Raw genomic sequence first — 12,523 nt, forward strand, 5'->3', positions numbered from 1 at the left:
TCCAGATACACAATATCAACTGGCTTCACTTAGGGGATTCATTTCCACATCAATCTCCTTGAGGTCCAGGCCATATGGAATGCTCTAAAGGCTTTCAGAGATTGACGTCCATAACCAATTTTGTTCTCATTCAAACGACAGCCATGTTGTGATATTCTGTGTCAAGAGGGGGGGGGGGGGGGGGGGTGGGGTATGGGTTTAGACTCATGTACAGGAAGTTGGTTGGCATGTGACGTAGGTTCTGCTTCACGGTATGGACCTTTGTGCCAAGAACAACTGCCTGGCGGACAGACGAGCAGGATGTTGCAGCTAAATGAGTGGTCTCCCAACATGGGCATAGCTCAGTGGTCTTTTTGCTACTCATCTGAACAAAAATTCCTCAGTCTGTCTGCTCCAGGCTCGAGTCACACAGCAGACTAGCGACATACCCTTTCTCCTCATTGGGGACAAGGACTCCTGTATGTGTACCCTCCCATACCTCTCAATAGAAGACTTACTAAACTCAGGCAAGACCAGGGAACCATGATTCTGATCGCTCCTTGTGGTGGCTGGGGGGTTTTTGACCGATGATTATACAGAGAAGACATGTGATCAGGATGGTCTAATTGCTACAGGCTTGGAGTAGCAGGTCACCATTTTCTGAGGTCTTTTCCCCCGTTTTTTGCCTTTTTTCGATTGGGTGGTGTTAGTCACATTCAAAGTTTTTGCCGAGATTTATATCCCACAATAAACATAAATTAGGTTGAAACCCTGGAGCATTTACAATCTTTTTCTTTCTTTTTTTTTCCTGTGTCTACATCAAAAGGAAAAGATGGCATGTCGGAACTTCTTTTGTTTTGTGAATTGCAGTGGTATATTATAAAAATGCACTTGCCTTTTTTTTTTTTTAAAAATGCCCTGTTGGGTTTGTATTCTAATCTCAACTTTGTTAAATGTTTGACATATCCATCTACTTGTTCCTATGATATAACTGAATTCTATTATTCTGTCTCACTATATTTTCAAATGTAAGCTACATTGAACCCAAGTTTGCTTGGGATAATGTGCAATATAAATGTAAAAAAAAAAGGTCCCTTATTTCTAATAATCTTTTTGCTATTTTCAGTAGCATTTGCTATCATTTTGGGTGAGCCAGTGTGGTGGCAGTCTCTGCCTACTGGCTTCAGCCCATATAATGGGCTAGATAGGCTCACCCTGTCCCCTGTTTTATCTAACCTCCTTGGTAAAAAGGGTGGAGGGGAGTGTAGGTGCAGGGAAGAGGGAAAAAAGATTGGTAAGGGGGATAACATATATGGAGGAGTGGGGAAGGGAAAGGGGGAAATAGAGCACATGGGATAAAAGGGGATGGAGAGGAGAAGGGAACATTCTGCTCATAGATGGTAAGGAAAAGTTACAAGCTGCTCATGGATGTTTGCTTTTTTGGATGTGTGTATCTTACTTATTTTTGTATTTAGTAGAGTGTGGAAGAAAATTATTTATTTTTACTATTTTTTTTATTGCTTATAGAATCTTTCTTGGGGGGTGGTTGGGGGGGGTCAAGGTGACTGCGGCACGGTGAGGGCTGGGATGGAGGAGATTACTTGAGGTGGGGACGGGTTAGATTTCTGTCCCCATGCAACCCTCTATTTTGAAACCAACTCTGTAAGGGTTCATCTCAATGCAATTGGCGCTTATCACTGTGTTGGAGGCGTCTCTGTACATCCATTAGTTGTTCGCTTCATGAAAGGTTTGTTGCTAATAAAGCCCCTGTCAAATCTCCCACTGTGTCATGAGATCTCAACATAGTCCTCACCCAGCTGATGAAAGCTCCTTTTGAGCTTCTGAATATCTGTTACCTGAAGTTTTTGACCTGGAAAGTTGTGTGTCTGGTGGTGGTCACTTCAGCTCCCAGTAGCTTCAGGCCCTGGTAGCTCATTCACTGTATACTAAATTTCATCACAACAGAGTAGGTCTCCATATGCATTTCCTTCCTAAGGTAGTGTCAGAGTTCCATCTTAACAAGTTATTGTTCTAAACCAATATTTTTCCCCCAAACCACATGCCTATCCTGGCAAAAGTGTACTACATACTTTAGACTGCAAGCGAGCCTTCTACCTGGAACAGATTCAAGCACATAGACAGTCCCACCCAGCTTTTTTATTCTTTTGACCCCAACAGAATGGGGGGTGGCCATCGACACAAACACAGTTTCAAATTGGATAGCAGATTGCATCTCCTTTGCTTATATTAAGGCCGGGCTGACTCTTGAGGGTCGTGTCATGGCTCACAATGTTTGAGCCATGGCTGCATCGGTAGCAACAACTATGTCAGTACCATCTGTTTAGATTTTGGCCTTGCTGTTCAGACACTTTATCTGTTCAGTGGCTGAATATCACCAGTAAACAGAATTTCTGGTGCCATCTCAACCCTTCCCTTAGGCTATAGCCCTTAATTACAATGAATTAAAATCACTGAAAGGCCAAATATAATGGCCCAGTATTATCCATTTAGCTTTTGAAGATATATGGGTAAGCAGACTATGTATTTACCACCCACTGGGCGAACACCTACTTGCTTTTTTATTTTATTTTATAATTTATGTTCAAAACAAAGATTTTGACACATCAATAGGGTAATTCAAGTGATCCAAAATGAGGCAAATACAATGTATATAAATATTATTTTAGAAATTATACAAGATTAAATTTAAATATAATGGATCACCAGCATTAGTCCACTAATTAACAAGGGGTTATAGAAAAGGAGCCAATATAAAATCATGAGGAGTATCAAAAAAGGAAAGAAAGACTTTCAAAGCAGAGGTTAATAGACATGCTAAAGAAAGTCCTGAGTCCATCTGGTTCAAAAATTTCTTACAACCTACCCTAACAGTATTGATCTAAAGATCTAATTATGCAATTAACCCTGGTTTACTTGTCCAGACCATTTAGTTTCAAGAACACTTGTAAATGAGTTGGGTCACAAAAAGACATATGTACAATTCATTAATAAACATTTACACGGAAAACGAAATATAAAATAGGCCGCCAAGACCTTAGGATGCAACTGAGAAATAATTTCCTCTTAGGTCTGGAATAATCCAAAATACACTAATCCAGAAACAAAAGAGGCGTGACAAAATAGTCTTAAGAACCATAATCCAGATCTTGTTTAAACACTTTACTTGCCACCAAGGTAGATCATCTCTTGATGATATAAGGATTTGGGGGATTCTAACAGCCCTGAGACTCCAGACTGTCTAAAGATAGCTGCCCTTGTTGTTGATCTTTCTCTACTGAAGACCATCTTCTTCAATCTGGAAGGAAATCTGTCTTATTCAGAGGGGGAATTGCCGTTGAACATAAGAATAGCCATACTGGGTCAGCCCATCTAGCCCGTATCCTGTTCCTAATAGTGTCCAATCACATGTACCTGGCAGAAACCCAAATAGTAGCAACATTTCATGCTACCAGTCCCAGGTCAAGCAGGTGGCATTCCCCATGTCTGTGTCTATAGCAGACTATGGACGTTCCTCCAAGAACTTGCCCAAACCTTTTTTTTAAACCCAGATACGCTAACTGCTGTTGCTATATCCTCTGGCAAAGAGTTCTAGAGGTTAACTATGTGTTGGATGGAAAAAATATTTCCTCCTATTTGTTTTAAGTGTTTCCATGTAATTTCATTAAGTGTCCCCTAGTCTTTGTACTTTTTGAAAGAGTAGAAAATCGATTCACTTCTACTTGTTTACTACACCCACTCAAGATCTTGAAGACCTCAATCGTATCTCCCCTCACCCATCTCTTTTCCAAGCTGAAGAGCCCTAACTTCTTTAGCTTTTCCTCGTGAGAGGAGTTCATCCCCTGTAGGCACTGACAGATTCTCCTGATGATCCCTTTTAAACATTTTCTATGTACTCGCCGCAGGCACAATAGGAAAGTTCAGAAAATGGATATTGTGTCTATCATGATTGCTAGATTTCAGTCTTAGGTGTAACCAAAATTTGCCCTTTATTATGGTCTCGCCAAGAGCTTTCAATTCAGAGGCTGTTCTCTCTAAAGCCGTAATATGCCCCTCCGAACCAAGAACCATTGGCTCTGTGCTTGGCTCAGGGACTTTAATAGTTAAACTGCGATATCATTGCTACTTAGAAACTTTGTCATCCAGTCCTTACTAAAACAGACCAACAAGGAAAGCCAAGTTATAATAGAAGGTCTTAAACTATCTTGGAGCCCCATCCTGGCAAGTACCGCAGATACTTGTGAGGAAGCTGTGACAGCACAATCGCCACCTCAGCACCATTCACCCCCCTCTGGCTACATAGTGATAGCTCTCAGTTCTCCTCTCTTAGCTTCCCTGCAGTTCTGCTGCCTTTGATCTGGAGATATCTCTTCCTTGTAAGAGTACAATGCTATGGGTTCAGATTTCCAGTTCCCTCGACACTCTTAGTTATACTGATATTATTGGTTGCGCCCTGTAACTCTGGGAAAGGCTTGACATTCCTATGTAGATACTGGGGAGAGAGTAACATCCAGCCCAAGTTGGGGAATAATTCCAGACCTCTGGTCCAACAGCAGGCCCTCTGCCATTTATCCAGCGGGTTCCGCTAATTTTTCAGTGGTCCGCTGACCCTGGAGAAAAATAAACTCTCATTTTCCCCTTTCTATTTGACTATCCATGGCAGAAAAAAAAAGTAGGGAAAAAAAGGCCTATGAGAAAAGTAATAGAGAAAGCTCAGAAGCCAGTGTGTATTCTGAGGATGCCATTTTGGCTCTGCTCCTCCCCCCCCCCCCCCCCCCCGCCCCCCCGAACCAGAACTTGCTTTGAATATTGAGTTGACCATTTGGTGTAAGACTATTTTGTGGGTAAGTAAGCTCCATTTCTCCTTAATTCTATGTTATTTAGTTCTGATTTTCAATCCCAGCACTAGTCTACTACAGGACTTAATACAGCAGTGAGGTGGGTTTGTGCAAAATGCTATGGTTAACCAAAATTTATAATTCACACTCATCATCAAAACATTCTAAGCAAGTACAATGAAATATACCTCAAGGAACATAAAATCAACAAATTATATAAAAGATACATAAAATAAGAAAATGATTATAAAATAAGCTATCACCAATACATCAAACTAAAATTGCAGGGGTTAAACACGTAGTTCTTGGAGGGTTTTAGAATGATGCCTAATATTTTATCTGGTACATGAGATAAACAATTTAAATACTAGCTTGCAAATGTACAGCCAAGTTACACAACTGAGGACAGAAGCAATGTAGGCAAACCTATTTCCCTTCTGTTCACTGGCAGTCACTGCCACTATCATGCTGCCTCTTTGCTATAATAAACTAACCTCCATTGAAGTCCCTCGAATGCCACTTAGTTGGTAAAGGTATCCACCTCAAGAACTTTCAGTTCAGTGAGTGAAATTACTTAATTTTGGAATAGGTAGGATGTATTCATAAGCTAATCTGTTATGCCCCCATGTGTCCAGATTACTATAAGCCTAGTAGAATATTGTTTACCACCATGCCAGTTAAATGTGCACAACAGTATAAAAACTGATGGTCTTTGTATCTTTGTGTTGTCTAGCCACCACAAGCCTGCTTGCAGCACTTTACAGTTTTTTCCGTAGTATTGTGGCAGTAGCCACTGCTGTATGGGACTCTGCTATGGTGCTTTTAAAGGTAGGGTTAAATGGACTGATGTACCAAATATCTGTGAACATGTATTTCTGAAAGTTTGTCATATTTGTGAATACTACTAGAAGCCATTTTCTCGTACTGGGCTCATAAATTGCTGATAATTAAAAAGTGAGATTTAGAGCACGGTAGAGTCTTATAATGAGCATAGAAATACTATATTTCACATTTCAAGTGTAAATATGTATATATATATATTTTAAATTTTTTTACTATGCGGTTTGCAATTCAATAATAGGTTAGAAGGAGAAAAGAGTAGAAACAAGAGATTTGGTTGCAATGGAATGTTATAAGGGAAAGATGGGGTTGTGGAGCCTAACTAGCTTAGCTTAAGATACATAAGAGGGTTGGTTGTGTAAAGGGACACACAGACATACGTGATGAAGCTGCAGCGAGACAGTCCTGGGTAGAATCATTGTTAGAGACTAATATTAATTTGAGTGTCTAAGACATGGGAAAGCCTGATTAAAATAGTGGGTCTTGAGAAGTGATTTCAATAGCTTGAAGGAAAGTTCTTGCAAAGTTCTAGAGGCAATGAATTCCACAATGTAGGGGCAGTCACACCTAAAAAGGTGATCCTAGCAAGGTGAGAACATATCTGAAGATGTGTTGTGATAACAGTAGATGCTGGTGTGCAGAATGGGGGGGGGGGGGGGGGAGGGTCTATAGGGGGTATAAGGAAGCTGTATAAAAAAGATGGAGACTCCGAGTGAAATATCAGATGGGCAAAGAGGAAAGTATTTTAAATGCTATTCTATATGAAATTTGGAGCTAGATGTTTTGTATCTTATAGATCCTTAGATCAATTTAACTGTGTAGTTGAATTATTTGTAATTAACCTCAGTTAATATTGAGGCAAACTTTGGAGTAGGGAGTTGCAATAATCAATCCTATGAATCACCAAATTATGAATTAGCAGCTAAAGTGATGGAAATCTAGTAAAGAGCAGGTAGCATAAAGATTTTCTGAACAATTGTGGAGATTTGGGCTGAGCATGTTAGGACAGTTGGCTATGGGAAGCTGTATAATGTTTAGAGTCTTTAAATGAAATTTGGACATTCATTTATGAGTTGGTAAGCAAGGAAGCATTCAATTTTAGACTATTTTCAGAGAGTCTGATTGCATTCTGTAATTTTTGTAGATGCTTTGCACTAGCATCCATAGTGGGAGATTCAGATCAAAAGGAAAAAAAAAGCCATGCAGGATGGTTGCTGTTTTTGCATGATCACCAACGGTTGAGGAAAGTTAACTGGTGTATCTTGGAAAAAGTGAAGATTTAGCACAAAAACAAATGCATGCCATAAAAGTTTAGTTACAAAAGCTATAAACTATTGTCATTGATAAATGCAAGAAAAAAGGTAATAAATACAAAGTAAATCAGTCTTACTACCAACATAGAAATATTCATTGAAGTCTGATGCCAGTCTTGAAAAATAGATTTATAAATGATAAGGAACTGACTGAATTTATTTTTATATTTTTGATTGCCTTTTTTCTAGATTTATGCAAAGTTAGAGCACAGTTGAGGGATAAAAGCATTTTATTGGATATGCTTTATTAAAAGCTTTATGAAATTAAATTGTTGTGCTCTGTTACACAAGATCAAATACATCGTTGTGCTTTATCATTTGAAACCCAGCCTTTTCTATGTTCTGAAAATATGCATTAAAAAAGACAAGTATAATCAAAGCCCTGGTTTTCATGTGGGAGATTTCTTAAGATTCTTCAATAAGAGGTAGATTCATCTGGAACATTTATTGCTCACGTAATCCTGAAAAGCATCCAAAGTGGTTCACAGCAAACCAAAAAGTCATGGATTTGATATATCACCTTTCTGTGGTACAGTCAAAGCCGTTTATATTTTTATTATATGCATGTGCTTTCTCTGTCCCTATTGGGCTCACAATCTACGTTTTTGTAACTGGAGCAACGGAGGGTTAAGTGACTTGCCCAAAGTCGCATGGTAAGTGCTTGTGACTCTGCCAATATAGTCATTAGAACTACAATGTGAGATATCAGTTCTCCATAGTTAAAAAAAACATTTATGAAAGAGAAATGTTTTAAATTTTTTATAGAAGGAAAAAAAAACACCACTTCTGTTTAATAAGCAAAGGTAGACTAATTCCAGATATGTGCCACTTGCAGCACAACCCCTTAATTGACAAGACGTTTAGTTAATTGTGGTCTTGCAAAAGAAAAGTGTGACCACAAGTTGGCCAATCTGTTAAACCAATCACATACTCTGATATCCAGTCCTTTAAAAATAAGATGTGGCAATTCTGTGCCACATTTGCATAGATTCAAACATTTTGCATATTAAATAATGTGTTTACCTTCGATTTGAGTATGTATAGTATCTTTTCTTTTCCATTTATTAACTTTAAATTGTATTTACACAAATAAGGTAATCAAATAACAGACCACATCAATGAGGGAACAAAGAGAAAATCCAAAGAAAATAAGATCAGAAGAAAAAAGGGAACCTGTAAGGTCCAAGCAGTTTCCACTAATAATAATTCATGTGTATAATATATCTTATTCTTTTGGGAGTGTTACAGGTGAAGGATCTTTAGTAGAGGTATAGGGAAAGAGAGAAATCTCAGTGATGGGAAGAAGAGTGGGTGGATAGAGAAGGAAGAAAGACTAGGTTAGAGAAAAGGAGGAAAGCAGACTGACATAAGAAGATGGCGGATCATAAGGAGACAATCAAGGATGGGGAAAGGAGAACAAGAGGGGAGGGAGGTTCTGGTATCTTGAAGGTGAGAAAAAGAAAAACATGTTCTAGATCTGGAGACCAAGACGAGATGTGTTCCTCCCCCCTTCCATCTCCACTGTGGCCCTCTTCCTGTACTCTGTCCTTCCTTCTCACCACAGTTGTTGTCTGTCATAACTCCATAGTAGCAACATGAGTTTGCATTCTTCCGCAGACCACCTTTTTTACACATGCAGTTCACCTATCCATTTCACACACCACCAAGTCCACTCTTTCACTTAAGCTGCTCCCATTTCCCCACTTGTCTCTCACAAAATCCCATGCTCTTTTTTGCAATTGTTCTTTCACAGTGCACCCAAGCAAACTCTTACTACCATTACCACCCTTCAGCCCCAAATAACCCTTCACCATCTCTTAGTTCCTTTTTCTTCCCACATCCCAACTCCCCATCCCTTCCCTGCCCCCCTTCCATGCTGATTCAGTGACAGGAAGAGATCAGCAGCAGTGACTCAAGCCACCTTCTTGCTCTCTGCCACTTGAGCCTGACTGAACTATTTGAGCTGCACAGCTGTGTAGCTGAAAAAGTTCATGCAAGCCTTGGCAATGGAGAGAGGTACTGCTGCAGCTTTGCTCCTCCTTCAGTTCAGTCTTCATGAAGGCGATTAATACATCCCATTAAATAAATAAGCAGGTGGAGAACGGAGTTAAAATGAGTTATCACTGGAATTCTCCACTTCCTTGACCTGTCATTGACACCCTGGTCTGACATGGCAATTTTGCAGCTACCAGCCAGTTCCACAGAAAGGGTCAAATTGTGGCCATACCTGCCGCTGTGGAATCGCAGGAAAATAGGATCCCACTTATCCTATATAATAATTTGCACCTCCAACGTTCTACGTCTGGATGCCTGGGTTCGTAACATCCATAACCACTCATTGCCCCATCCTCGCGTCAAAACGTAATGATGTCCTAGGGCGGAACAGTGAGAGGGAACGGAAGCCAGCGCCAGCCAGCCAGAGAACGTTCAGGTACAAATCGAGGGGAGGAGAAAATCGTGGGAGAATCGCCCCTCCCTCCCTCTCCGAGTGCTAGCCCGACCTGCGCTGCCCGCCCTCTTCTCCCAGTCCTTTGCCTGCTCCTCACCTTCCTGCATGCCGCCCAGAATTTAAAAGTTCTTACCTCGGGGTCCAGCGGCAGCAGTGAAAGACGAGCAGGCACAGCGCTTCAGCCTGCCTTCCCTTCTCTCTCAGCTCTGCCTCTGGTCCTGCCCTTGCAGAAACAGGAAATGAGGACAGTCCAAATATACCTTATGCAGAGATTTACTTATAAGCTTGAATCTCTCATATTAAAACTCCTGCTGGAGAGAAAGTAATCCTTTATTTAGGAGATTCATATTTATTTTCTTTGTTGGGTTGTTGTATTCATTTTAGTTTTGGTATTGTCTTAGGTGTCATGTAACTATGGTTTTTGTCTATTTCAATATATTTATTATAATAATTGGTGATATATTTAAGAATTTATAAGCTAAATTACTGGTGCACAGCTGATGAAACCCCCTGTTCATTGGTCTTTAATATTTTCATGCTAACATTTATTTAGTCCTTCTTATATTTACGTCTATAGCACATCAGATTTCTGGCGTCCACATTTTGTTAGCTTGAGGATTACATGTTCCTTACCTTGTCCTAATGTTGTTAAAAGCTGCATTTGTTGTGCATCATTGCATGAAAATTCTGTTTGATGTTTTAATCAGTGTGTTTGTTTCTGATTAGCATTGTCTCGATAGAAGCCAACTAAAGCACAAGAAAGTAACATAATCATAGATAATATTCTGCTGCAAACTGATTTATTCTATTTAATCCCTTTTTGTTCAGGATCCATGGGATGCCCAACATGTTCCAGTTCTCTTTTCAATTTTCTGTGGTCTGTTAGTGGCGGTATCATACCATCTCAGCAGACAGAGCAGCGATCCCACTGTGCTCATGTAAGTGATACATTACAAAAAGAATAGCATTTTGAGATGATGGTAGCTTCATGAAGAAAATGGATACAAAGATGTATTTCAAGTACCCTCATGTTTCAACTTGGGTGTTATCATGTCATTCTTGGCCAGCAGTTGTGTAGAGGAGCTAAATAAGCTCACAAACATTAGTCTCTTGGTACATCTTTCTTGATGTAGGACACATTTCCTGTTCAGCCTCAGTAGCGGAAACTATCAGTGATGCCAGAGTAGATTTGTGGGTATCATCATGAGATGATTAGGCAGTGATAGCAAGTCATGGGTATCCTTAAATCTCTATGTGTGCTGATAACAGAAGCTTCACTTGTAAAGTGAAATGAGAATCTCATTGGCTGTTTTTTAGCATGAGTTATACGTTTAGTACATTAATATTAGTGTTCTATCAAAGTCAGCGCTATTCTTAAAAGGGACATAAAAAAGTCTGGGAATGTTTGCTGATATCAGAAAGTATTGTGCCATTTTTCATGTACATTTAACCAGGAGGTGAAAATTGTTTTAGGCAACTTGGGTGTTTGGCAAAATATTTCAGGAATCTGGGCAAAATGATTTCTCTGTATCCACAGGATAATGCAGGCATACCTCTCTGCAGGCTGCTTGCCTAGCACCACCCTCTCTAGCTTAATTGTTCAACAATGTGCAGGGCCATCCTTTCCGCCTCGCCGGTGTCTGTGAGATAATTGGTTCTTTCTTTTCAGCGCTGCACAGCAGATGCTGTCCTCTCACAGAAGAAATGGAAAAGCAAATTTTATCACAAAACTTGATGGAAGTACCAATATATGCTGGCCCAAAGAGCCTAATATAAGTACTAGTGAGATTTGCTTTCTGGCACCTCTCAAAACACTGACCCCCCCACGAGCCCTTCCTGATTACCAATGGGTCCTGGCACCAACAAGCTCCGTCTCCTGCCCCCCCCCCCCCCCCCATCAAGGTTCCCTGTCTAAGGTGTAACCTGGCACAGAGGGTGTAGCATGTACTAAAAGCACAAAAACATGCAGGTGAGTTATCAACATCCGAGTCACACAGTAAACTCCTTAAGTGGTCTGTCTTCCACTGCTTCTTTAAAATTATTTTAGGGTTCTAATGTTGGAGCAAGTGTCTCCTCCAAGCATTCTCTTCAGAATGATAAGAGATATTCCTGCCATTCTTATACCATCTCTGCTAACTGCTGAAGCAGTGAAGGTTACTCAGCAACCAATTAAAAAACTGAAAAGGTCCAACAAAATGGAACACCTCCAACAAGGTGAGCAACCACCTGCTACGCCTCAGCCCCAGGCATATTTTTTTAAATAATTTTTTTTATTTAGAAACAACCAGCACAGTTACATTAATAACCAAAAATTACAGAACATTTTCATGTCCAACAAACAAACCTTTAGCAACCTGAATATTATATTGGACACTGGATAGTTTCCATGTTCCTTTTCTTGTTTCATTCCCCCCCCCCCCACCCCAAAATCTATTAAACATTAACTTTCACACCCACATAGGGTTACACATGTGCTGTCTTATGGCGACCCCCAAGAAAACAAACAGTTTGAATACCAATGCAACCCTCCCTAATCTCCCTTCCCCCCTTCTTCTGGAAGCGCTATATATAAAAACATCAAGATATTGTATTACAAATTCAACAAATAACCACAGGCTTTAGGAAAAAGACCCTCCCAAATGAGGAACCAGGTTTTCTGAAATACTTTCTAAACCTTAGGCAATCCTGTCTTTGCATCCAATTTTTCCAGTTTCAGTAAATGATACATTTAATTTTTCCGTTTAGTCAAAGAGGGGAGATGTGGTTGTCTCCAGTTCTTCAAAATACATTTCCTGGCAAGTGCACAAGGTTTTTCAGTAAGGAGTTAAGCTGATTTTCACAGTCCCAAAGTCACAAATTAGAAAACAATTGTATATCAGCCCTCACTGGTATATGTCTGTACAACACGGTATACAGTCTATTATATTGTGGCAGAAAAAGTTTTATACTCTCACAAGCCCAAAACATGCAGGTAAGAGTGGCCAGAAAGAAACGGCACATTGAAAACTGTACATTTTACGCAAGTCTAGCCCTAAATGCCCGGTTGGGAGCAATGGTCATCCGCAGCAGAAATTTATATTTCTGTT

At 40.0% G+C, this 12,523-nt stretch overlaps 1 protein-coding gene across 1 annotated transcript in view; it reads left to right on the forward strand.

Moving 5' to 3' along the window:
* Positions 1-12,523, forward strand: part of PCNX1 (pecanex 1) — a 269,570-nt gene that overhangs the window by 175,714 nt on the left and 81,333 nt on the right. The window contains 3 exon segments of the mRNA XM_030213968.1: positions 5,569-5,627; positions 5,630-5,668; positions 10,266-10,375. Of these exon segments, the coding sequence (XP_030069828.1) occupies positions 5,569-5,627; positions 5,630-5,668; positions 10,266-10,375 (208 nt within the window).

The sequence above is a fragment of the Microcaecilia unicolor genome, chromosome 9, assembly GCF_901765095.1.
Source record: "Microcaecilia unicolor chromosome 9, aMicUni1.1, whole genome shotgun sequence".
Taxonomy (NCBI): Eukaryota; Metazoa; Chordata; class Amphibia; order Gymnophiona; family Siphonopidae; genus Microcaecilia; species Microcaecilia unicolor.